Source organism: Oncorhynchus mykiss, chromosome 27 (genome assembly GCF_013265735.2).
Source record: "Oncorhynchus mykiss isolate Arlee chromosome 27, USDA_OmykA_1.1, whole genome shotgun sequence".
Taxonomy (NCBI): Eukaryota; Metazoa; Chordata; class Actinopteri; order Salmoniformes; family Salmonidae; genus Oncorhynchus; species Oncorhynchus mykiss.
This window is the reverse complement of record NC_048591.1, coordinates 41,361,676-41,388,764: the sequence shown is the minus strand read 5'-3', so window position 1 is coordinate 41,388,764 and position 27,089 is coordinate 41,361,676. Positions and strand designations below refer to the sequence as shown.

The following is a 27,089-nucleotide window of genomic DNA, read 5'->3' as shown; positions in this document are numbered from 1 at the left end:
AATGACCCCAAGCATACTTCCAAAGTTGTGTCAACATGGCTTAAGGACAACAAAGTTAAGGTATTGGAGTGGCCATCACAAAGCCCTGACCCCAATCCTATAGAACATTTGTGGGCAGAACTGAAAAGTGCATGTGAGCAAGGAAGCCTACAAACCTGACTCAGTTACACCAGCTCTGTCAGGAGGAATGGGCCAACATTTACCCAGCTTATTGTGGGAAGCTTGTGGAAGGCTACCCAAAACGTTTGACCCAAGTTGAGCAATTTAAGGCAATGCTACCAAATACTAATTGAGTGTATGTGAACTTCTGACCCACTGGGTATGTGATGAAGGAAATAAAAGCTGAAATAAGTAATTCACTCTGCTATTATTCTGACATTTCACATTCTGAAAATAAAGTGGTGATCCTAACTGACTTAAGACAAGGCATTTTTACTAGGATTAAATATCAGGAATTGTGAAAAACTGAGTTTATATGTATTTGGCTAAGGTGTATGTAAACTTCCCACTTCAACTGTAGGTGTTCCTTTTGTCCAGGTGTGCAAGGGCAGTGTGGAGTGCAATAGAGATTGCATCATCTGTTGGGACAGTATGCAAATTGGAGAGGTTATAGGTTTTCTGGGATAAGGGTGTTGATGTGAGCCATGACCAGCCTTTCAATGCACTTCATGGCTACAGACGTGAGTGCTACGGGTCGGTAGTCATTATTTAACTAGGCAAGTCAGTTAAGCACATTCTTATTTACAATTACGGCCTACCGGGGAACAGTGGGTTAATGGCAGAGGGGGTTACCCTCTGTTAAAGATCCCCCTACAGTGTAGAAAATGATTTTCTTCATCTAAAATTAGTCTGGAAAAATGGTAGACAGGTGTATGCAGATGGGTGGAAATATGAGACTCTCAGCCCTCTCTTTTAGCTTATTTTACTGTCTTCCTGTTCCACTTCATTGCCCTCCTCTCCTCTTCTCATCTCCCTCTGTTATGCTCTCCACCTCTTCTCCTACTTTCCATCTTTTGACGCTTCAAGTATCTGTGATGAACTTGTATGGCTTTTTAAAGCGCACTGTAAATCAGCGGTAGAGTACTCTTGGGGGATTCTAATTTGTCTGAGAGGAATGGGCATGATTGTCCACTGCCAAAGCCTGATTTACCAAAAAAAAAAAAAAAAGTGTCTGTTTTTGATTCTCAGGTTTATGTCTCTGATTTGAATTACAGTAATCAGTCTCCACACTTTCTCTATCAGACGTCATTATCACCCGAACAATACTGTCAGAAGAAAAGCCTGGTACCAGACGGGTAATAACAGTCAAGACAAAATTCACAGGAACAAACTGTATGAAAAGATAAGAGGGGCAAAATGAGGTTGTGTTTTGTCATTGTTCCTGATGGTCTAATCTTCTGCTGTCGCACACTGAATCCTCACGTGATGAAATGCGCTTTGTGCCCAATGGAAGAATGTTGCGTTTGAAATCCTGACGGGACAGAGATGTGGGATGCTGTATGTGTACTGCCATGTCTGTATGTGGAGAGTCCTGTCACATCCTGTAGTAACCTCAGGACCATGGAGCCTGACTGACAAGTGTTCTGCCTGGTCAGCATATCCTGTATCTGTTTACAGCTGCCTGCGGCCTGTCCAGGCCAGGGGCGCTGCTCTGGCCTGGACAGCTGTTAACATCAGGTGTAAACAGCAGTAAATAACGTGTGTGTGTGTGTTTGTACTGAATGTTTTGTATAGGCCTAAGTGTGTGCGAGGGTTTGTGGCTGCTCATAAATGCCTCACATTGTTCTCCACTGCAATAGAAAGTCATAAAGGAACCATAAAGCCGCCCACATACTAGGTTTGGTCTCCTCGGCAATGGCGACACGAACATCCGTGCCTCACTCACTCACTCCCTTAAAAGACCTTCAGCTTAAAAAAAATAATGAGTGTCAGTATTACTGTTTCTCTCTCGAGACGCTGCAGCAACAACAGCCAGTACACACTTCCTCAAAATAGTGAAAATTAATCTAAAGGTAAATTAAAAAAAAAAAAAAAAATATTGTTGATTTAATTTAGACGTTTCTGCTGAGGAGATCCATTTAAAACTAAGATGTTTGGTCCAGTATTTCTCAAGATAAAGAATGTGCATGGAAAAACTACTCCTCTCTCATGTAATGACAGCAAACCTGTCCACAGTTCCCCCTCCTACTCGTACCCGTTCAGTACGAGGACATCGGTTCGGGTCTGCATGGTGAAACCGAAACGAATACATCAGAAAATGACCATCACTAGGTCTATAGGCTCTCACTAGGCCACTAGGTCACTAGGCCTATAGGCTCTCACTAGGCCACTAGGTCACTAGGCCTATAGGCTCTCACTAGGCCACTAGTCACTAGGTCACTAGGCCTATAGGCTAAGCCTACGCTGCGTTGTATGCCTCTTGAGTAAATCTGAGCTGAAAGAACATTTCTGTTTAAACAACTAGAGGCCTTCATGTTAAATTTTATAACCATTGTGTGCACGAACAGCGGGGGAAACAAATCACACCAAAACGAACTAAAACAACAACCTCTTGTCATTAATATATGCACAAACTGTTTTGACGGGCTTAATGAGGCACTACTCTTGGCTCTTAACCACAGCTGTGTGTGGGTAGGACATTTTTCCACCGCTCTCTCTTTGTTTCAGGTATGGCATACTCTGCAATAATTTGTTCAATTGACCGTGAGCTTTTTAATTGTACCTTGTTTGTGCTGGAGGGGGAGGGAGAAATAGGAAGGAGGGAGGGAGAGACACTGGTTCAAGTCCAAAAGAGAGAGATGTAGAAATATGGGGATGAACTTTAGAGAAAGGGAAGTGAGGAAATGGGAGGTGACATGGTTGTTATCTCTGTGGGAAGGGCCCAATGAGCTGTCGGTGACATCACAATGTTTAAAAACATTGTCTGATATGGCGATTGCATGAACTTTATAAAAAAAATCAAAGGTCATTCACTTTTGACTGCAGTCAACTGCAAGTTTCTGCAATTGCTCTTCACCAACTTCATCCTGCAGCCCTCACCTGCATTGTGGGAGGCTCTATCGTCAACCAGACTTTGTTTTTTTTGTCTTTTTTTGACCCATGCGAACACGACCAAAGAAATATCTGAAACAAGAACCAGCTTTGCCTTGATTCATGTATACAGGATATATATACTACCATTCAAAAGTTTGGGGTCATTTTGAAATGTCCTTGTTTTTTTTTTAATGAAAAGGAACATTTTTGTCCAATTTTAAAATAACATCAAATTGATCAGAAATACAGTGTAGACATTGTTAATGACTATTGTAGCTGGAAACGGCAGATTTTTTTTTTTTTTATATTTTTTTTTAATGGAATATCTACATAGGTGTACAGAGGCCCATTCATCAGCAACCATCACTCCTGTGTTCCAATGACACGTTGTTAGCTAATCCAAGTTTAGCATTTTAAAAGGCTAATTGATCGTTAGAAAACCCATTTGCAATTATGTTAGCACAGCTGAAAACTGTTCTGATTTAAAGAAGGAATAAAACTGGCCTTTAGACTTCTTGAGTATCTGGAGCATCTGCATTTGTGGGTTCAATTACAGGCTTAAAATGGCCAGAAACAAAGACCTTTCTTCCGAAACTCGTTAGTCTTATTCTTGTTCTGAGAACTTAAGGCTATTCCATGTGAGAAATTGCCAAGAAACTGAAGATCTCGTACAACGCTGTGTACTACTCCCTTCACAGAACAATGCAAACTGTCTCTAACCAGAATAGAACGAGGAGTGGGAGGCCCCGGTGCACAACTGAGCAAGAGGACAAGTACATTAGTGTCTAGTTTGAGAAACAGACGCCTCACAAGTCCTCAACTGGCAGCGTCATTAAATAGTACCCACAAAACACCAGTCTCAACGTCAACAGTGAAGAGGCGACTCCGGGACAGAGTTCCCCTGTCCAGTGTCTGTGTTCTTTTTCCACATCTTAATCTTTTCTTTTTATTGGCCAGTCTGAGATGTGGCTTTTTCTTTGCGACTCTGCCTAGAAGGCCAGTGGCTAGTTGTAAAATCTGTCATGATTGATTGTATTGTTACAGGCTCACTATGTGGTTGCGAAAGTCCCATTTTGGGGAGAGATGGCAGTTTTTCTCTCCATAACATTTTAGAAGTTGTCCCTTTTTTTTCAGGTTTAGAAGAAGTGGCTGCTAAATTCTAACTCCCATTTGTGTTAGCAAGGCTAGCATACAGAAATGAGTGGTGGTAGTCTGTTTTTAACTGTAATGCAGTAGATTGGTGACAATGACATATGTATTCGGGTTCGACATCCATACAAGCATTATACTCAGATTTTAACCTCCCATATAGTATGAAATACACATTGTAAACAATATCATACATATATAGGCACATTTTGCTGGGGGGCAATTAAGAGATTTGGGATATTTGCCCACGCATTACCATGGCACTTCAATTGTTTAGGTTGAGTTCGATTGACCTCTTTACCGCATGTTGGTTAGACAGAATGTCTGTAAGTCAGACATCTTATGACAGAACAGAGGGTCAGAGGGCACCAAGTCAGAAGTCAAGTCCAACAAATCGGTGCTCCATGTTCAGCTTGTCAGCAATACTGCAGTTGTTTCCTGGGTCTGTAGAACATATACATGGAGGATTTGCTCTGCGGAGACACTAAACTAAATACTTCCTGTTTAGTTCCTTTTTATCAGGATGGGCCCTGATGTTGGTGCCAGATAAGGTCACATTATTTAAGTGTGTGTGTGTGTCTCACGAGCATCATGTGGTCTTTAATCCATATGTGTGTGTGAGTACAGACACACACACACACACCAGTCAGTTGTTAATCCAATCATACACACATGATCTGTGCCCTTTGGCAGGAAGCTCCCTATGAAGGGTTCCTAACCCAGAGCTTCATTAAGATTAAATGAGCAGATAAATAGTGTGCACACTAGGCAATGAGACAGCAGGGGTTCTGCCCTAACCAGAAGAGGGGGTGATGGGAATCTGGGTAGAGGGGAAGAAGGAAAGAGGAAGATTGAGATGACAGCTGTTACTGTAAGGATGAAAAAAGAGAGCGGGCAGAGAGCTTTTACTGTCAGAATGACGGGGGGCAGAGAGCTTTTACTGTCAGAATGAAGGGGGGGGGGGGGCAGATGAAAGGTAGAAACACAGGGGGTGATACAAAAAGGTAGAGAGAAAAATAAAAGAACATTATTTGACCTAACTCTTTCTTCCTATTATTACCACTGCTAGTGCATGTGGGAAGGACCTCTGATTTTAAAGCATTGTTTTTTACCCTGCTTGTTCTTTGTTCTGTGATGTTTCTCAATGTTTGTTATGTGGTGAAAAGCAGCGGTGCCAGCAGACAGACGGCTCCTTGGCCTGGGGTCTGGCTGAGTTCTGTCTGGCCTGGATAGACCTGTTGCGGTCTCTCTGGGGGGGGGGGGGGGGGGGGGGATTGTATTGTCCTCCAAAACACAGATTCTATGCTCCATGTTTCTCACAACACTTGCAGCTGAACTGACCCCCCCCCCCCCCCCCCTCATTATAGATGTTTTGGAGAAAAGCGTGGAGGGGGAGGCCAGTGCCCTCACTAAAGCCAAGACCCTCTACAGATCCTGCACCAATGAGAGTGAGTCTGCTGGTCCGTTTTGTTGGGGTCAATGACATTTTAAGTTAAGACATTTCAGTCAAATGAGTTGTCTACCTTTTTAAACTGTGAGTTAACCTTGGTCACTTCCTGTGTTTGTTTTCTTTTCTCCCACCTCTGAAGGTCAGATTGAGAAAAGGGGCGGAGCTCCTTTACTAGACATGCTCCCTAATGTATTTGAATGGCCAATGGCAACAGACCACTGGGAGAGTGTCTATGGTAAACTACACTACTCTTCTAGCACTGTGTTTCCTACACCCATTTTTGTTTACCTATCCACAATCCAATCCAATTCAATCGTCCTCTGTCCTCTCCTCCTCTCTCCTCTCCTACTTAGGTGACACATGGAAGTTGGAGGATGCCATTGCCAGACTAAATGAAAAATACGGAACTCATGTCTTGGTTAATTTTTTTATCGGCACTGATGACAAAGACTCCAATTCACACATCATTCATGTAGGTGGCCGTCACATGCGCACAGAGACGCCTGTACTCCGTCACATGCGCACAGAGACGCCTGTACTCCGTCACATGCGCACAGAGACGCCTGTACTCCGTCACATGCGCACAGAGACGCCTGTACTCCGTCACATGCGCACAGAGACGCCTGTACTCCGTCACATGTGCCCTTTAACCCTCTTGGGTAGGGATTTAGTGTACCTATTTGCTCAAACTACTAAATCTTTTGTATACCTTTTTATATCTAACAGTGTGAGGTATTCACACACTAAACTCTCTGAACCTTCTACATTAGCAGTACGTGCTAATGGTCACACAACCTCTGTTTTTACAGAAACACACACAGATCCGTCTGCATGTATTTATCAGCCATTGTTATTTAGACCTGTTTAACTGGGCAAGTTGATTTAAGAACAAATTCTTATTTTACAATGACTGCCTACACCGGCCAAACGCTAAGCAGGACGACGCTTGGCCAATTGTGCGCCGCCCCATGGGAATGCCCTATTATGTGTCTACGAATGAGCCACTGCTCCCCTTAAAGTATCCTGTTAAGTTTAACAGTCATACCAACTATTAACGATGCAGTTTCTGACCTAATGAGTAATATGGATAGGCTGTATGGTCCGGGTGTTTAGTGTTTAGTGAGTGTATTGGCTTTCTCCTACTGTTGGCTGCTTGTGTCCTGATTATTATTTTTTTTTTTTTTTTTTTTTTTTCTCCCGCTCTCGCTCTCGCTCTCCTTCTCTCCCTCTCTCTCTCTTGCCAGTTTGACCAGCAAACCAGCCTTGGCCTTTTATCCAGAGATCACTATAGCTGTACTGGGTCCTATGCAGAGGTAGGCATGTACCCGCTAAGCACATACGCACGTTATTTCTCTGTCTGGAGTTGTGGCGGAAATGAGTTCTCTGTACAGGTATGTCTGGGTTTCCTGTTGTTCTGATCACTGTTCCATCCACCCAGAACACACAACGACCCACATCAGCATAGACTCCAAGCCCTCAGCATCAGTTTAGGATAAGATCGGTATCTCTCATTATAGTTACAGTGATGTGAATACAGTATCTCTCATTATAGTTACAGTGATGTGAATACAGTATCTCTCATTATAGTTACAGTGATGTGAATACAGTATCTCTCATTATAGTTACAGTGATGTGAATACAGTGTCTCTCATTATAGTTAGTGATGTGAATACACTATCTCTCATTATAGTTACAGTGATGTGAATACAGTGTCTCTCATTATAGTTACAGTGATGTGAATACAGTGTCTCTCATTATAGTTACAGTGATGTGAATACAGTGTCTCTCATTATAGTTACAGTGATGTGAATACAGTGTCTCTCATTCTAGTTACAGTGATGTGAATACAGTATCTCTCATTCTAGTTAGTGATGTGAATACAGTATCTCTCATTCTAGTTAGTGATGTGAATACAGTATCTCTCATTATAGTTAGTGATGTGAATACAGTATCTCTCATTATAGTTAGTGATGTGAATACAGTATCTCTCATTATAGTTAGTGATGTGAATACAGTGTCTCTCATTCTTCCTTAGCTACCCAACTACTTATGACTGCTTTTCCTTTCTGTTGATCCTACAATACGTGTTTTTAAGGCGTGTTTCTGTGTGTCCTCCCAGCCATGTAGAGCATACAAACAGTTCATGATAGACTTAGCCAAGCTTATCCGCACCGACCGCAGCCTGGTGGTCAACGAGACCCAGATCAGAGAGGAGGTCACCAGGGTCATTGAGCTGGAGAAGGACATCGCCAATGTAAGTTCCACTCCGCTGTTCTAGGAAACACCTGCTTTACTCACAAGCTGCTGTTGTGTTGTAACAAATGACTGTGAAGATGAGTGAGAGATAATGGTGGTCCTCTAGATCAGGGGGCGGGCAACTCCAGTCCTCGAGGGCCTGATTCGGTGTCACCTTTTTTGGTGTCACTTAGACATTTCCTTGTTTTTGAAAGAAAAACACTTTTTTTTGTCCATTTAAAATAACATCAAATTGATCAGAAATACAGTGTAGACATTGTTAATGTTGTAAATGACTATTGTAGCTGGAAACGGCTGATAAAAAAAAAGACAATCTACAGAGGCCCATTATCAGCAACCAGCTAATTGATCATTTGAAAACGCTAGCACAGCTGAAAACTGTTGATTTTTAAAGGACACTATTTTTGGTTACTACAGGTTTCCATATGTGTCATTTCATAGTTTTGATGTCTTCACTATTATTCTATAATGTAGAAAATAGTAAAAATAAAGATAAAACATTGAATGAGTAGGTGTTCTAAAACTTTTGACCTGTGGTATACACATCTACAGTTGAAGTCGGAAGTTTACATACACTGAGGTTGGAGTCATTAAAACTAGTTTACATACACTTAGGTTGGAGTCATTAAAACTAGTTTACATACACTGAGGTTGGAGTCATTAAAACTAGTTTACATACACTTAGGTTGGAGTCATTAAAACTAGTTTACATACACTTAGGTTGGAGTCATTAAAACTAGTTTACATACACTGAGGTTGGAGTCATTAAAACTAGTTTACATACACTTAGGTTGGAGTCATTAAAACTAGTTTATATACACTGAGGTTGGAGTCATTAAAACTAGTTTACATACACTGAGGTTGGAGTCATTAAAACTAGTTTACATACACTTAGGTTGGAGTCATTAAAACTAGTTTACATACACTTAGATTGGAGTCATTAAAACGAGTTTACATACACTGAGGTTGGGGTCATTTAAAACTAGTTTTTCAACCACTCCACACATTTCTTGTTAACAAACTATATTTTTGGCAAGTCGGTTAGGACATCTACTTTGCATGACGCAAGTCATTTTACCAACAACTGTTTAGACAGATTATTTCACTTCTAATTCACTGTATCACAATTCCAGTGGGTCAGAGGTTTACATGCACTAAGTTGACAGTGCCTTTAAACAGCTTGGAAAATTCCAGAAAATGTAATGGCTTTAGAAGCTTCTGATGGGCTATTTGACATCATTTGAGTCAATTGGAGGTGTACCTGTGGATGTATTTCAAGGCCTACCTTCAAACTCAGTGCCTCTTTGCTTGACATCGTGGGAAAATCAAAAGAAATCAGCCCAGAACTCAGAAAATAAATTGTAGACCTCTACAAGTCTGCTTCATCCTTGGGAGCAATTTCCAAATGCCTGAAGGTACCACGTTCATCTGTACAAACAATAGTACGCAAGTATAAACACCATGGGACCACGCAGCAGTCATACTGCTCAGAAAGGAGACAGAACGCAGTCTCCTAGAGATGAACGTACATTGGTGCAAAAGTGCAAATCAATCCTAGAACAACAGCAAAGGACCTTGTGAAAATGCTGGAGGAAACGGGTACAAAAGTATCTATATCCACAGTAAAACGAGTCCTATATCGACATAACCTGTAAGGCCGCTCAGCAAGGAAGAAGCCACTGCTCCAAAACCGCCATAAAAAAGCCAGACTGCTGTTTGCAACTGCACATGGGGACAAGGATCATACTTTTTGTCCTCTGATCTGATGAAACAAAAATAGAACTGTTTGGCCATAATGACCATTGTTATGTTTGTAGGAAAAAGGGAGAGGCTTGCAAGCCGAAGAACACCATCCCAACCGTGAAGCACGTGGGTGGCAGCATCATGTTGTGGGGGTGCTTTGCTGCAGGAGGGATTGGTGCACTTCACAGAATAGAAGGCATCATGAGGATGGAAAATTATGTGGATATATTGAAGCAACATCTCAAGACATCAGTCAGGAAGTTAAAGCTTGGTCCCAAATTGGTCTTCCAAATGGACAATGACCCCAAGCATACTTCCAAAGTTGTGTCAACATGGCTTAAGGACAACAAAGTCAAGGTATTGGAGTGACCATCACAAAGCCCTGACCCACTGGGTATGTGAAGATGGAAATAAAAGCTGAAATAAATCATTCTGTCTGCTATTATTCTGACATTTCACAGTGGTGATCCTAACTGACCTAAGACAGGGAATTTCTACTAGGATTAAATGTCAGGAATTGTGAATCTGAGTTTAAATGTATTTGGATAAGGTGTATGTAGACTTCTGACTTCAACTATACATGCATACATACATACATACATACATACATACGTTAGTGTTTACTCCTGTCCTTCCTCATCCTCTCCCATCTATTTCTGATGTCCATCCGGGTTTTCTATTTGCCATATCTTTCAAACTGCTCTTTCACAAACGTTCTTAATCAATATACGTTTTACAGCTCTGGTTCTTACCAGTTGGTGTGGTAACCAGGTGCTGCTGGTTCTTACCAGTTGGTGTGGTAACCAGGTGCTGCTGGTTCTTACCAGTTGGTGTGGTAACCAGGTGCTGCTGGTTCTTACCAGTTGGTGTGGTAACCAGGTGCTGCTGGTTCTTACCAGTTGGTGTGGTAACCAGGTGCTGCTGGTTCTTACCAGTTGGTGTGGTAACCAGGTGCTGCTGGTTCTTACCAGTTGGTGTGGTAACCAGGTGCTGCTGGTTCTTACCAGTTGGTGTGGTACCCAAGCCCTGAGCCCATGTGCTCTTTCTAAACAGATTTGTAACAGGTCCCATTGCTCAGTGCTACACTGCTGCCTTTGACAACAGAACCATAATTTTCTGGTACTGACATTTACAGTGTAGGGAACCCTTGGCCTCAAAATGCTGTTTATTGGAGGTCTGTCTGGACCTACACTGCTGTGTGTTTATTGACAGACAGGCATTTATGATGTGTCCAACAGTGCCTGTTGTTGATTAACATACGGTTTATCAACAGGCCACTGATACTCCAGAGGACCGTAACAACCCAGTTCTCCTCTACAACAACATGGAGCTGGGTGTTCTCAATGCGAACTTCAGCCTGGAGGTCGACACACAAGTAAGCGACTGTGTGTGGATGTGCGCGTGCTATGCGTGAGTTTTCTGCTCTGTTAACTATGTCTGATGATGAACCCCTCCTCTCAGGTGTTTGACTGGAGTTACTTCACCAGGAAGATCATGGGGACGGTCGGCATCACTGTGCCTGACACGGAGAGTGTCATCAACTACGCACCAAACTACTTCAGACGACTCAACCCTGTCCTGGCCAAGTACACCAAGAGGTGAGCACATTGACTCAGCCTTGTCCTGGCCAAGTACACCAAGAGGTGAGCACATTGACTCAGCCTTGTCCTAGCCAATTACACTGAGGTAAGAACGTTGAAAAAGACACAGAATTGTGAAGTGATGATAAGCATCAGTTATTCAAACATTCTAGTCTAGTGCATTGTAGCTAGTTGCTGGTGTAGTACATCCATGTTGTTGTTTCCAGAGACCTGCAGAACTACATGGTGTGGCGTTTTGTCATGAACATGGTGGTGGGTTTGAGCAGACAGTACAGAGACACCAGGAAAGCCTTCCGCAAGGTACAGACGCGCCATCTCCTCCTTTTACTCTCCCCTCCCGCCTTTCTCTCTACGCAGTCTTCTCTTCCTACATCTCACTATCTCTCTGTGTGTGTGATGTCATCAGTGTGAGCCATGCTGCGTTGTCCCCCTGCAGGCGTTGTACGGTACCACGTCGGAGGCGGCAGTGTGGCGGCAGTGTGCCATCTACGTCAACAACAATATGGACAACGCTGTTGGAAGGCTGTACGTAGAGGAGGCCTTCTCAGGGGAGAGCAAAGAACTGGTGAGGTTAACGAGGGGGTGGGGGTCGGGGGGGGGGGGGGAAGTGTGTGTGTACCCCAGCCCTGTATGTTTTACTTACGATACAGCAGTAGTGAGGTAGTGAATCTTTGTGTGTGCTGAGCAGTGGTTATTACTCATCTGTTCTGGTGCTGAGCTCCTCACACACTGTCCACTGTAACACCTGGAGCCCCTGTCCACTGTAACACCTGGAGCCCCTGTAACACCTGGAGCCCCTGTAACACCTGGAGCCCCTGTAACACCTGGAGCCCCTGTAACACCTGGAGCCCCTGTAACACCTGGAGCCCCTGTAACACCTGGAGCCCCTGTAACACCTGGAGCCCCTGTAACACCTGGAGCCCCTGGAGCCCCTGGAACACCTGGAACACCTGTAACACCTGGAGCCCCTGTCCACTGTAACACCTGGAGCCCCTGGCCACATGTGGCCTGTCACATGAGTGTGTGTTTTAAATACCACCTGTGTGTGTAGAGGTATCTGATTGCATGGCTGCCCTTTTTAAATGTGTGCCACACTGCCTATTTCCCCTCTTCTGTGTCTTAACTGTCCTGTATGTCCGAATGATTCGCTGTGTGTGTGTGTGTGTGTGTGTGTGTGTGTGTGTGTTTACATGCATAAGCCTGTTCTGATCACCTGTTGGCTGACACAATAAGGTCTCATACCATTGAGTTAACTCTTACACAAATCATAATCTAAACACGCATATTAGCAATCAAACGTTGAGTCAGCCCCCTCATACATACCCAGCTATTTTAAACTCACGATGACAACCATAACATTTCAATGCTCACGCTAAAGCATTTCTTTCTTTAACATTCTGAAAGGAGACATCTATCACGTTCTGTTTCAGAGGAACCTGGTCTGAGATCCACTGGTGAAATTATCAGTACATGCTGATCTGTGAGTGTGTGTGTGTGTGTTAGATGGAAGAGATGATCTCTGTGATCCGCGAGGTGTTCATCAGTAACTTAGACCACCTAAGATGGATGGATGTCGAGACCAAGAAGGCTGCTGAGGAGAAGGTGAGACTCACCTGCCGATTTCCACCTGTTGACCTTGAGCGGATCTTTTTATCTGTCTCTGTATTACCTGTCCGTCTCTCTTCTACCTGTCTCTTCTAACTGTCTCTTCTCTGTCTTGTTTTGCCTGTCTGTCTCTGTTTTGCCTGTCTCTCTTCTACCTGTCTGTCTCTTCTACTCTGTCATTATCACCCTCAAACTCTCCAATCCTCTATAGGCACAAGCTATCCGAGAGCGGATTGGCTACTCCAACAACATCAAGAATGACACCTACCTGAATAACGAGTATAGAAATGTGAGTGTTGAAAGATCATAATGCATTTCATCAGTGGATGTGATACAGTGGACACAGGGTTCAAACTATCATATTTGCCATTGACACCAATGTGTTTGTGTGTTGGTGTTAGTTGAGCTACAGTGCAGAGGAGTACTTTGAGAATATCCTCCAGAACCTGGACTACGTACAGAAGAAACGTCTGAGGAAGCTACGGGTCAAAGTCAACAAAGAAGAGTAAGATCCTCCCTTTCCAAAACCCATTGTCAGCGCTGGCTAAAATAGCAGCCACGGCGCTAAGATTAGAGTAGTTATTAACTTCTGTTGGAAAATTCATGGAAGAGTTCATAATTCATGTGAAACATCTTCCCGTCTCATCACCAGATGGGTAACGGGAGCAGCCATTGTCAATGCTTTCTACTCTTCAAGCAAAAACCAAATAGGTAACAAGAGTCCTCTCTACCATCGCCTCTACTGTCTCCTCCCATCGCCTCTACTGTCGCCTCTACTGTCTCCTTCCGTCGCCTCTACTGTCTCCTTCCGTCGCCTCTACTGTCTCCTTCCGTCGCCTCTACTGTCTCCTTCCGTCGCCTCTACTGTCTCCTTCCGTCGCCTCTACTGTCTCCTTCCGTCGCCTCTACTGTCTCCTTCCGTCGCCTCTACTGTCTCCTTCCGTCGCCTCTACTGTCTCCTTCCGTCGCCTCTACTGTCTCCTTCCGTCGCCTCTACCGTCTCCCCCCGTCGCCTCTACCGTCTCCCCCCGTCGCCTCTACTGTCTCCTCCCGTCGCCTCTACTGTCTCCTCCCGTCGCCTCTACTGTCTCCTCCCGTCGCCTCTACTCTCTCCTCCCGTCGCCTCTACTCTCTCCTCCCGTCGCCTCTACTCTCTCCTCCCGTCGCCTCTACTCTCTCCTCCCGTCGCCTCTACTCTCTTCTCCCGTCGCCTCTACTCTCTTCTCCCGTCGCCTCTACTGTCATCTCCCGTCGCCTCTACTGTCATCTCCCGTCGCCTCTACTGGCTCCTCTACTGTCATCTCCCGTCGCCTCTACTGTCATCTCCCGTCGCCTCTACTGTCATCTCCCGTCGCCTCTACTGTCATCTCCCGTCGCCTCTACTGTCTCCTCCCGTCGCCTCTACTGTCATCTCCCGTCGCCTCTACTGTCATCTCCCGTCGCCTCTACTGGCTCCTCTACTGTCATCTCCCGTCGCCTCTACTGTCATCTCCCGTCGCCTCTACTGTCATCTCCCGTTGCCTCTACTGGCCCCTCTACTCTCTCCTCCCGTCGCCTCTACTCTCTCCTCCCGTCGCCTCTACTCTCTCCTCCCGTCGCCTCTACTCTCTCCTCCCGTCGCCTCTACTCTCTCCTCCCGTCTCCTCTACTGTCTCCTCCCGTCTCCTCTACTGTCTCCTCCCGTCTCCTCTACTGTCTCCTCCCGTCTCCTCTACTGTCTCCTCCCGTCGCCTCTACTGTCTCCTCCCGTCGCCTCTACTGTCTCCTCCCGTCGCCTCTACTGTCTCCTCCCGTCGCCTCTACTGTCTCCTCCCGTCGCCTCTACTGTCTCCTCCCGTCGCCTCTACTGTCTCCTCTCGTCGCCTCTACTGTCTCCTCTCGTCGCCTCTACTGTCTCCTCCCGTCGCCTCTACTGTCTCCTCCCGTCGCCTCTACTGTCTCCTCCCGTCGCCTCTACTGTCTCCTCCTGTCGCCTCTACTGTCTCCTCCCGTCGCCTCCCGTCGCCTCTACTCTCTCCTCCCGTCGCCTCTGTCACCCCCCTACAGTCATCTCTACTGTCACATCACCTCTACTGTCTCCTCCCATCACCTCTACTGTCCCATCACTTCTACTGTCCCATCACCTCTACTGTCCCATCACCTCTACTGTCACATCACTTCTACTGTCACATCACTTCTACTGTCACATCACCTCTACTGTCACATCACCTCTACTGTCACATCACCTCTACTGTCACATCACCTCTACTTGCTCCTCCCATCACTTCTACTGTCACATCACCTCTACCGTCTCCTCCCATCACCTCTACCGTCTCCTCCCATCACCTCTACCGTCTCCTCCCATCACCTCTACCGTCTCCTCCCATCACCTCTACCGTCTCCCATCACCTCTACGTTCTCCTCCCGTCACCTCTACATTCTCCTCCCGTCACCTCTACGTTCTCCTCCCGTCACCTCTACGTTCTCCTCCCGTCACCTCTACTGTCTCCTCCCGTCACCTCTACTGTCACCTCTACTGTCTCCTCCCATCACCTCTACTGTCACATCACCTCTACTGTCACGTCACTTCTACTGCCTCCTCCCATCACCTCTACTGTCCCATCACCTCTACCGGCTCCTCCCATCATCTCTACTGTCATGTCACCTCTACCGGCTCCTCCCATCATCTCTACTGTCATGTCACCTCTACCGGCTCCTCCCATCATCTCTACTGTCATGTCACCTCTACCGGCTCCTCCCATCATCTCTACTGTCATGTCACCTCCACTGTCTCTTCCCGTCACCTACTGTCTCTTCCCGTCACCTCTACTGTCTCCTCACATCATTTCTGAAATGTGAGCTCCTTCCTGTCTCTCTCTCTCCTCCTATGCTCTCAGTGTTTCCAGCAGGCATCCTCCAGCCTCCGTTCTTCGGTAAAGGCCAGACCAAGTCTCTGAATTTTGGAGGTATCGGCATGGTGATCGGACATGAGATCACTCACGGGTTCGATGACAACGGTAAGAGACTGTGCACATACAGTTAGCTTCATAAGAATTGACAGTCCAATTTGAAAGTGTTGTTTTATGACGTGTGGACTAGCTGGTCAGCTGTCCGTAACAGTTTGTTTGTCCGGTTGCCAGGTCGTAACTACGATAAAGATGGTGACCTGAAGGAATGGTGGACGCCAAGCTCCACCCAGAACTTTGTGAATCTGTCCAAGTGCATTGTGGACCAGTACGGAAGCTTCTCCTGGGACCTGGCCAATGGACTGAATGTATGTTGTCCTCTCCTGTCCCTTTTTCTCTGCATCGGTTTCCTCTTTTCTCCTCTCTTTCCCAGGAAATGTGCACTGGGTTCACATCAAATTGTATTTGTCACATGCGCCGAATACAACCTTACCATGAAATGCTTACTTACAAGCCCTTAACCAACAATGCAGTTCATGAAGTAGAGTTAAGACAATTTTAATCTAAAGTTAAAAAGTAACACAATAAAATAACAATAACGAGTCCTATATACAGAGGGTACCGGTACCGAGTCAATGTGGGGTGGCGCCTGTGTGTCAATGCACATAGTCTGGGTGGTCATAGTCAATTTTGCTGCTACTCGCTGTTCATTATCTATGCATAGTCACTTCACCCCTACCTACATGCACAAATGACCTCAACTAGCCTGTACCCCTGCACACTGACTCAGTACCGGTACCCTCTGTATATAGCCTCCACATTAACTCTGTACCGGTACCCCCTGTATATAGCCTCCACATTGACTCTGTACCGTAATACCCTGTATATAGCCTCCACATTGACTCAGTACCGGTACCCCCTGTATATAGCCTCCACATTGACTCTGTACCGGTACCCCCTGCATATAGCCTCCACACTGACTCTGTACCGGTACCCCCTGTATATAGTCTCCACATTAACTCTGTACCGTAATACCCTGTATATAGCCTCCACACTGACTCTGTACCGGTACCCCCTGTATATAGCCTCCACATTGACTCTGTACCGGTACCCCCTGTATATAGCCTCCACATTGACTCTGTACCGGTACCCCCTGTATATAGCCTCCACATTGACTCAGTACCGGTACACCCTGTATATAGCCTCCACATTGACTCTGTACCAGTACCCCCTGCATATAGCCTCCACACTGACTCTGTACCAGTACACCCTGTATATAGCCTCCACATTGACTCTGTACCGGTACCCCCTGTATATAGTCTCCACATTAACTCTGTACCGTAATACCCTGTATATAGCCTCCACACTGACTCAGTACCGGTACACCCTGTATATAGCCTCCTCATTGACTCTGTACCAGTACCCCCTGCATATAGCCTCCTCATTGACTCTGTACCAGTACCCCCTGCATATAGCCTCCACACTGACTCTGTACCGGTACACCCTGTATATAGCCTCCACATTGACTCTGTACCGGTACCCCCTGTATATAGTCTCCACATTAACTCTGTACCATAATACCCTGTATATAGCCTCCACATTGACTCAGTACCGGTACACCCTGTATATAGCCTCCACATTGACTCTGTACCAGTACCCCCTGTATATAGCCTCCATATTGACTCTGTACCGGTACCAAACCTGTATATAGCCTCCACATTGACTCTGTACCGGTACCCCTGTATATAGCCTCCACACTGACTCTGTACCGGTACCCCCTGTATATAGCCTCCACACTGACTCTGTACCGGTACACCCTGTATATAGCCTCCACATTGACTCTACCGGTACCCCCTGTATATAGCCTCCACACTGACTCTGTACCGGTACCCCCTGTATATAGTCTCCACATTGACTCTGTACCGATACCCCCTGTATATAGTCTCCACATTGACTCTGTACCGGTACACCCTGTATATAGCCTCCACACTGACTCTGTACCGGTACCCCCTGTATATAGCCTCCACATTGACTCTGTACCGGTACACCCTGTATATAGCCTCCATATTGACTCTGTACCGGTACACCCTGTATATAGCCTCCACACTGACTCTGTACCGGTACCCCCTGTATATAGCCTCCACATTGACTCTGTACCGGTACCCCCTGTATATAGCCTCCACATTGACTCTGTACCGTAATACCCTGTATATAGCCTCCACACTGACTCTGTACCGTAATACCCTGTATATAGCCTCATGTTATTGTATTATTTTTTTACTGTAGTTTATTTGGTAAATATTTTCTTAACTCTTGAACTGCACTGTTGGTTAATAAGGGCTTGTAAGTAAAGCATTTCACTTGTTGTATGTGGCGCATGTGACACAGTTTGATTTGATACCCTCTAAAAAAAAAAGCATGTCTTTGGGGTATGAGTGTTGGGGTATGAGTGTTGGGGTATGAGTGTTGGGGTATGAGTGTTGGGGTATGAGTGTTGGGGTATGAGTGTTGGGGTATGAGTGTTGGGGTATGAGTGTTGGGGTATGAGTGTTGGGTGTCTACTTTTGTCCTGCTCCCCTAAAATGGGAGAACTATGTAAAAAAATTACAGCACGTTCTGTAACGGTTTACCCGATATGGATGAAAATAGCATCAAATTAAAGCTGACAGTCTTCATTTAGTCATTGTATCATTTCCAATCCAAAGTTCTGGAGTACAGAGAGACAAAACAACAACAAATGTTTCAGACTGTATTGATCTGGATGTTTTTGTTTTCTGTAAGCAGCTCAATGGGAATATCACTCTGGGAGAGAACATTGCAGACAACGGCGGGATTCGCCAGTCGTACCAGGTAGGAATGCAGAAAGACACAGATTTTACAGAAGGGGAAAAAAACACAATCTGTGGAAAACAAATCAAGGAGTTTGAATACTTTCTGAAGGCACCGTAGTTGGGTACTTCAATAGCCTTTAATACTTTACATTAGATAGACAGGTACTTCAATACTTTACATTAGATAGACAGGTACTTCAATACTTTACATTAGATAGACAGGTACTTTAATACTTTACATTAGATGGACAGGTACTTTAATACTTTACATTAGATGGACAGGTACTTTAATACTTTACATTAGATGGACAGGTACTTCAATACTTTACATTAGATAGACAGGTACTTTAATACTTTACATTAGATGGACAGGTACTTTAATACTTTACATTAGATAGACAGGTACTTTAATACTTTACATTAGATAGACAGGTACTTTAATACTTTACATTAGATAGACAGGTACTTTAATACTTTACATTAGATAGACAGGTACTTTAATACTTTACATTAGATAGACAGGTACTTTAATACTTTACATTAGATAGACAGGTACTTTAATAATTTACATTAGATAGACAGGTACTTTAATAATTTACATTAGATAGACAGGTACTTCAATAGCCTTTCATACTTTACATTAGATAGACAGGTACTTTATTGGGCTTTCATACTTTACATTAGATAGACAGGTACTTTATTGGGCTTTCATACTTTACATTAGATAGACAGGTACTTTATTGGGCTTTCATACTTTACATTAGATAGACAGGTACTTTATTGGGCTTTCATACTTTACATTAGATAGACAGGTACTTTATTGGGCTTTCATACTTTACATTAGATAGACAGGTACTTTATTGGGCTTTCATACTTTACATTAGATAGACAGGTACTTTAATACTTTACATTAGATAGACAGGTACTTTAATACTTTACATTAGATAGACAGGTACTTTAATACTTTACATTAGATAGACAGGTACTTTAATACTTTACATTAGATAGACAGGTACTTTAATACTTTACATTAGATAGACAGGTACTTTAATACTTTACATTAGATAGACAGGTACTTTAATACTTTACATTAGATAGACAGGTACTTTAATACTTTACATTAGATAGACAGGTACTTTCATACTTTACATTAGATAGACAGGTACTTTATTGGGCTTTAATACTTTACATTAGATAGACAGGTACTTTATTGGGCTTTCATACTTTACATTAGATAGACTGGTACTTTATTGGGCTTTCATACTTTACATTAGATAGACAGGTACTTTAATACTTTACATTAGATAGACAGGTACTTTAATACTTTACATTAGATAGACAGGTACTTTATTGGGCTTTAATACTTTAAGATAGTTTATTAGATTTTACTTTACGATAGATGCGCACTGTCAACAGTTTTTATTCAACACTATTATAAAACATCAAATGTGCTTCTCCCTACTTCCACTGCAGCTGCACTGAATGAGTAACCAAGTGTATCGATGCCCTGCATTTATATTATTATTAGCAACTCGTTGTGTCTATTTTTATATAAGGAATATTTCACTTTCGCTGGTCATAGGAACAACATGAATTTGTGCATAAACCTGATGCGGTTTGACTTGAGTTTCACCATCAGGTGTAAGACGGTGCCCCCTCTCTCTCTCTGGTCAGTCTCACCGTAGGACAGGAAGGATAGAACGGGGACCATGAGAGGCAGACCCTCTGCTGCTCTCTCCCTCCGCTGAGACTAATGTCGTATTCAAAACCCAAAAAAAAGAAAACGAGATCCGAGTGCGGAATTTTTTTCTTCTCCTCCAATGGTCATCCAACTCGGAAACGTGGGTGTCTTTCTAGAGCTACGACTTTCCGATCAGAAGATCACTGACGTCATGATCTGACCTCGAAAGCATTATGACCTTCCCAACAGACACCGGGAGACAGATCCACCTTTCAGCAGCACAATAACGGTACACTGTATACCGGGGTATTTGGAAATACTCACAGGATGCTTTTTCAATACCATCAAAACTATTTTGAAGCTTTTCAATACATTTTTATATTTGTAGCTACTTTTTAAGGAAATACTTGCAGTCAACTTGTGTAATATGTTAGCATTTACAGCAGATTTCGTTAATTTCATTTATTTTACGTGATGAATCTTGCAGTAGTTCCCCAGAACATTCGGAAATATCACAATGGGAGAAAGTGGGAGCCGTGGGGTCCAGCTGTGCATTGACAGGGGTCGCATTTATATTGCTATATATATATATATATATATCTTTTTGCCTCAAGAATGATCAGGGATGTGCAACTATAGTTTTCCTTCACAGAAAATACATTATTGCAACACATTTGTCAGAAAAAGGCTTCATTTTCATCAGATGACAACAGAAGTGCTATTTGTCTGGCGGGAACACAAATAAATGAGCTTACAATGAAAAGGTGAGTGTCGTAGTGGTCTAAGGCACTGCATCTCAGTGCAAGAGGCATCACTACAGTAGCTCCACATCAGTCTGTCTGCTGATAGAATGATGGACAACAGTAGCTCCACATCAGTCTGTCTGCTGATAGAATGATGGACAACAGTAGCTCCACATCAGTCAGTGCTGTCTGCTGATAGAATGATGGACAACAGTAGCTCCACATCAGTCAGTGCTGTCTGCTGATAGAATGATGGACAACAGTAGCTCCACATCAGTCAGTGCTGTCTGCTGATAGAATGATGGACAACAGTAGCTCCACATCAGTCAGTGCTGTCTGCTGATAGAATGATGGACAACAGTAGCTCCACATCAGTCAGTGCTGTCTGCTGATAAAATGATGGACAACAGTAGCTCCACATCAGTCAGTGCTGTCTGCTGATAAAATGATGGACAACAGTAGCTCCACATCAGTCAGTGCTGTCTGCTGATAGAATGATGGACAACAGTAGCTCCACATCAGTCAGTGCTGTCTGCTGATAGAATGATGGACAACAGTAGCTCCACATCAGTCAGTGCTGTCTGCTGATAGAATGATGGACAACAGTAGCTCCACATCAGTCAGTGCTGTCTGCTGATAGAATGATGGACAACAGTAGCTCCACATCAGTCAGTGCTGTCTGCTGATAGAATGATGGACAACAGTAGCTCCACATCAGTCAGTGCTGTCTGCTGATAGAATGATGGACAACAGTAGCTCCACATCAGTCAGAGCTGTCTGCTGATAGAATGATGGACAACAGTAGCTCCACATCAGTCAGTGCTGTCTGCTGATAGAATGATGGACAACAGTAGCTCCACATCAGTCAGTGCTGTCTGCTGATAAAATGATGGACAACAGTAGCTCCACATCAGTCAGTGCTGTCTGCTGATAAAATGATGGACAACAGTAGCTCCACATCAGTCAGTGCTGTCTGCTGATAGAATGATGGACAACAGTAGCTCCACATCAGTCAGTCTGCTGATAGAATGATGGACAACAGTAGCTCCACATCAGTCAGTGCTGTCTGCTGATAGAATGATGGACAACAGTAGCTCCACATCAGTCAGTGCTGTCTGCTGATAGAATGATGGACAACAGTAGCTCCACATCAGTCAGAGAGCTGTTTGCTGATAGAATGATGGACAACAGTAGCTCCACATCAGTCAGTGCTGTCTGCTGATAGAATGATGGACAACAGTAGCTCCACATCAGTCAGTGCTGTCTGCTGATAGAATGATGGACAACAGTAGCTCCACATCAGTCAGTGCTGTCTGCTGATAAAATGCCCATTTGTGAATTCTCATCCAAGTGGAGAAGTGCAACTGAAGAACTAAATGTGTCTGAGGCTGAGCAGAAATTACAATAAGTATTTTTGATCTGCGTTTACAAAACGTAGCAAGAAATTGAAAATGCATAAGAAATATTTCTCCTGCGTAAAAAAACGCACAATTATGCATTTAATGTGACCCCTAAGTTTATCTTGCTAGTTATCTAGTGGCTGAATTAATAAGGTGACAGGACATCATATAGTGTTGGCTTTCTGCCGTGTTTGAGAAGGTAAAAGCCCTTTGGATGAGTTATCTGTACAGCTGCCACTGCTATCTTTTGATTTCTCCTATCTGTTCTCGGCTGGACTGCTCTTCCCCCCTCTTCTTTGAGCAGAGCAGGCAGACCCGTTGACCCAGCGACTCCAGACTCCACACAGGCACAGCATGTACACATGCTGCTCCAGAGCCAGTACTGTTCTTCCTTCAGAAAAGCAAAACATTTATAAGTGAATGTCTACCGTTCACATTCACTTATAAATGTCCTAACTCACCAAAAATTATATTCGGTAGCTCCTACCTATACATGTATAACTTTATGAGCTGGATTGCCTGTCTTGGCAATTTGTTTATTTTTGTTTGCACTTGATAGCATATTTAGCTATTACTTGTGCTGATTTTGTTAACATTCTGATAATAGACGCCCAGTGGACTTTTTTGTGGGTTTTTTTTACGTCCCCTTGTGGACTACGCCGGCAATACCGTAAATCCCAGGATAAGAGCAGGACGGTATGAAGATTTTAACTTCTACATAGCACCCAACCCTACCTAAAACACAAGGCCAAATATACACTGGAGTTGCTAACCAAGATTCCTGAGTTAGTTTTGAATTAAATCAGCTTAAATCTATGGCAAGACTTGAAAATGCCTGTCTAGCAATGATCAACAACCAACTTGAGTGCTTGAAGAATAATGTGCAAATATTGTACAATCCAGGTGTTCAAAGCTTTGAGATTTACCCAGAAAGACTCCCAGCTGTAATCGCTGCCAAAGATGATTCTATCAAGAATTGACTCTGGTTTGAATCATGTATTTAATCCACATATATTCGTTTTATTTTTATTAAAAAAAAAATATTTGTCTTCCACTTTGACTTCACAGGGTATTTTGTGTAGATCGTTGACAAAAAAATACTATTTTAATCCCACTTTGCAACACAACAAACTTTGGAAAAATTTGAGTGTGAATGCTTTCTGAAGGCAATGTATTTATTGTAAAGTATTAAAGGCTAATAAAATACCTATGTATCTTTCCTGAAGGCAAAGTGGCGTTGTTGATTTCAGGCCTATTGTACCCAGTAATACTGTATGTGCGGAAGCTCAGAGAAGATGAGTGTAAAATAAGTCTCTGTTATATACTCAGATGGAAGTGGGGTTGTAATGATTTCAGGCCAGAGAGAGGATGGAATGATTTCAGGCCAGAGAGAGGATGGAATGATTTCAGGCCAGAGAGGATGTAAGTGGTGGTGTTATGATTTCAGGCCTACCTGAACTATGTGGAGAAGAATGGGAATGAGCCTCTCCTGCCTGGAATAAATCTCAACCATCAACAACTCTTCTTTCTCAACTTCGCTCAGGTCAGACTGGATGGATGGATAAGTGCAGGGATGGATGGCTGGATAAGTGCAGGGATGGATGGATAAGGGGACGGATGGATGTATAAGGGGAATAATGGATGTCACTCCCAATCACACTCCTGTCTCTTCCTCCAGGTGTGGTGTGGAACACATCGGCCACAACAAGCTGTCAACTCCATCAAAGTAGATGTACACAGTCCAGGGAAGTTCAGGTACGATCTCTCATTCCTCTCCTGTATCACTCAATGCCACTTCCTCTTCCACTAACCCCATCTCTCCTCATATTAACTCTTTGTGGCCCTCCGTGTCTCTGGTTTACCTTATTTAATTTGAATGAGTGTGATTTAGACCTGGGACACCAGGTGTGGGGATTGCCTTGTCATTCTGGCCACTGATTACCATTTCCTGTTTCCTGTTCAGGGTCCTGGGGTCCCTCCAGAACTTCCCTGAGTTTGCCAAGGCCTTCAACTGTCCCAAGAACAGCTACATGGTGCCTGACAGTATCTGCCGAGTCTGGTGATACTGTAGTCTTGACACTAGCCTACCCTGAGGCTGGTAGGGGGTGAGAGGTGGGCTTGTGTCCTCTTTCCCTTCCTAACCACCTCACCTTTCCCCTGTTAGAGCACTAGTCTGGAACAGAGGTATGTTCTATGTTCCCTGCAGGGTGGACCAGGACTGCTACACTGACTGTACAGAACAAACAGATTCAATGGTCTACAGAGTGCTGTTCATAGCCAGCTCCCAGACTCTTCACCAGATCAGCAGGGTCACTGCTTTCCACGGGATACAGTCACGTCGATTCAATCTTTTTTTTTGTGTGTTTTTGAAAATGTACTTTTCAATTCTACTTTTTTCCCCCTCTACATTTCAATCATGACAAATTATTATTTTTTGTATACAAAATGTGAGACTAATTTGAGCATCTTGAACAACAGACAAATATCCACTTATTCTAAACTGCAGCTCAGTTTGTCCTAAATGCTGTTTGTTTTACACTATGAGGTGGGCCTCAATATAAACCAAAAATATACTGTATAATCAATACATTATAGATGAATATACATTGACAGTAATCAATAGTCACACTTGGGGGGGATTCTATTTGATTGTATATTTAAGAAAATCACATTTTATTTTACTGAATATTCACCAATGAGTATAACAAGAATTTCATAAATGTTTTTTCTGTATATGTTAAATGTTTCTAAATGGATGCCAACTATTTATGTCTAAGCATTGTACCAAACATTTAAGTTGTTGCCTTGGAATCAGTTGGGCGACTTAGCTGGTCAGGAATTGACATACATCAAACATATTGCTGTTTTTATTTTACAGTAAGAATGTGACCTTGATTCAAACTGCTCTGTCCAGCAGAGGAGGCTGGTGGGAGGTGCTATAGAAGGATGGTCTCATTACAGTGGCTGGAATGGAACCAACGGAATGGTACCAAACAAATGGAACCAATGGAATGGTACCAAACAAATGGAATCAACGCGTTTCACTCCGTTTCTTTGAATTCCATTCCAGCCGTCACAATGAGCCCGTCCTCTTATAGGTACTTCCACCAGCCTCCTCTGGTGTTCAGTATGTGTGTGTTTTTGTCTTTTTGATGTGTGTTTTTTTTATCCGGATGTAACCACTACATTTTTCAACAAACTGATGAAGCCTTGCATGAACCATGGTGCTACTGCTGTTTTGTGTGTGTGTGTGGGGGGGGGCTGAGGAAGTCAGGTTTGTAGCTGGACCCCCTCCCCCCCACACACTGTTTACGCCAAAGATTTTTAAGTCTGAAATATTTTCCTGACTTAAAAATGTGCCACAAAGAACCTCTTCTTTCTCCCTCTCTTTATATTCGTTTTCACACACAGACACGGCAAACAAAACCTGTTGTCCTTGTTGATTTTCAGCATTATCACGGTGTCTTTAAGGTACAGAAGTAACTAAGTGTTAAGTTTTTGTCTCTTTTATTCCTTTCTGGGAGAAGCAGATTTAATATTTGCGCCTGTTAAGGTGTTTGGTAAGTCCTGGTTTGAAACACACTATCCTTTTAGATCCTCTATGTAAAGGGAAATGAGGTTCAGTCCACAATGTGTCATGGGACTCAAAACATACCATTTCTCAAAAATGGCACCCGTTTATGTTGCCATGTTTTCTGTGTGTATGTTTTCCCTCCTACACATATACATACATACATACAACCATCTCACCTGTAGAAGGATAGACGGATATACCTCAGTTGCCTGTATTTACATACTTTGTAATAAAAAAAATCCTTAAAGAGAATGTGGTATGTTTCAGACGTATTATTTGTGTGGTATAGAGTACATGCTAGAGATATGGAGGGAGAGGGTGTGTCATTGTGCCTCCAGGGTCTATCTGAGATGACAACCAGTGGATGGATGTGTGCAGCCAGGCAACAGTTTTCCTTGGCTTTTTCCTAATTGCTGAGACAACCCAGCTCTGTGAGATCCAACACTGCTCTTTTCTATATGTCAATGTGCTACTACCTCATGTGTTTGGTTGAGGAGGTCCTATATGATTTAAAGCAGAGCTACTTCTTCCTTCCCTGGGGCGGGCTGGCTCTCATCCACCTCTTCTGGTTGGTTTTGAGCTGGCAAACCAGGTGTGTGTACAGAGCCCTTAGCCAATCAGTGACAATTGTTCAGAAACCAAACATGTCAGGAAGGGACAAACAGAATCCAGCAGGACTGTGACTGTCAAGAAGTCATTCCTCAACTGAACACACAAACTGTTATACCATCCCATTTTGCCAACAGTCACAATAAGAGCGATGTGTTATACCATTGACCTAAGTCATTGGTTTTGGCTTGATTGTGACATAAATGATCAACTTATGTCCCAGGGAGAGTAATGACTCTAGGACGGTGTCTCTCCACAACTCGAGTTGTTCCCCATTGACACTAGGTGAGTGTTTTCAGGGTGTTTTGGCTGCGTTGATGGACCTGGGTCATGTGTGCAACGTCTGAGCAGGGGACATCAACCAATGGTTGCATGACGTGTCATCGACTGACAGATTGCTGTAATTTTCTGATGTGGTTAGCGGCAGTTACAATACCTATCCAGGCGTGGTAAGATCTGGCATGCGTCAGCAACACCTGAGCAGAGGAACGCGCCCTCCCTCCCCTGAGCCTGGTTGGTGGAGAGAGTA

The 27,089-nt window shown here is 43.8% G+C and overlaps 1 protein-coding gene across 3 annotated transcripts in view; it reads left to right on the top strand.

Moving 5' to 3' along the window:
• LOC110508054 (neprilysin) overlaps nucleotides 1-26,203 on the top strand; it is a 50,731-nt gene extending 24,528 nt beyond the window's left edge. For 2 of the 3 annotated variants that reach the window (XM_036964883.1, XM_036964885.1), the window contains 19 exons: nucleotides 5,550-5,630; nucleotides 5,772-5,867; nucleotides 5,986-6,104; nucleotides 6,877-6,945; nucleotides 7,752-7,886; nucleotides 10,905-11,006; nucleotides 11,093-11,229; nucleotides 11,439-11,532; nucleotides 11,669-11,797; nucleotides 12,736-12,834; nucleotides 13,049-13,126; nucleotides 13,239-13,342; nucleotides 13,490-13,548; nucleotides 15,714-15,833; nucleotides 15,957-16,090; nucleotides 18,504-18,572; nucleotides 23,825-23,920; nucleotides 24,056-24,132; nucleotides 24,341-26,203. In XM_036964883.1, the coding sequence (XP_036820778.1) occupies nucleotides 5,550-5,630; nucleotides 5,772-5,867; nucleotides 5,986-6,104; nucleotides 6,877-6,945; nucleotides 7,752-7,886; nucleotides 10,905-11,006; nucleotides 11,093-11,229; nucleotides 11,439-11,532; nucleotides 11,669-11,797; nucleotides 12,736-12,834; nucleotides 13,049-13,126; nucleotides 13,239-13,342; nucleotides 13,490-13,548; nucleotides 15,714-15,833; nucleotides 15,957-16,090; nucleotides 18,504-18,572; nucleotides 23,825-23,920; nucleotides 24,056-24,132; nucleotides 24,341-24,440 (1,898 nt within the window). In that variant the 3' untranslated portion in view covers nucleotides 24,441-26,203. The remainder of the gene's footprint in view (nucleotides 1-5,549; nucleotides 5,631-5,771; nucleotides 5,868-5,985; nucleotides 6,105-6,876; nucleotides 6,946-7,751; nucleotides 7,887-10,904; nucleotides 11,007-11,092; nucleotides 11,230-11,438; nucleotides 11,533-11,668; nucleotides 11,798-12,735; nucleotides 12,835-13,048; nucleotides 13,127-13,238; nucleotides 13,343-13,489; nucleotides 13,549-15,713; nucleotides 15,834-15,956; nucleotides 16,091-18,503; nucleotides 18,573-23,824; nucleotides 23,921-24,055; nucleotides 24,133-24,340) is intronic. The other variant, XM_036964884.1, reaches the window with a different exon arrangement.
• Nucleotides 26,204-27,089: the final 886 nt, after the last annotated feature.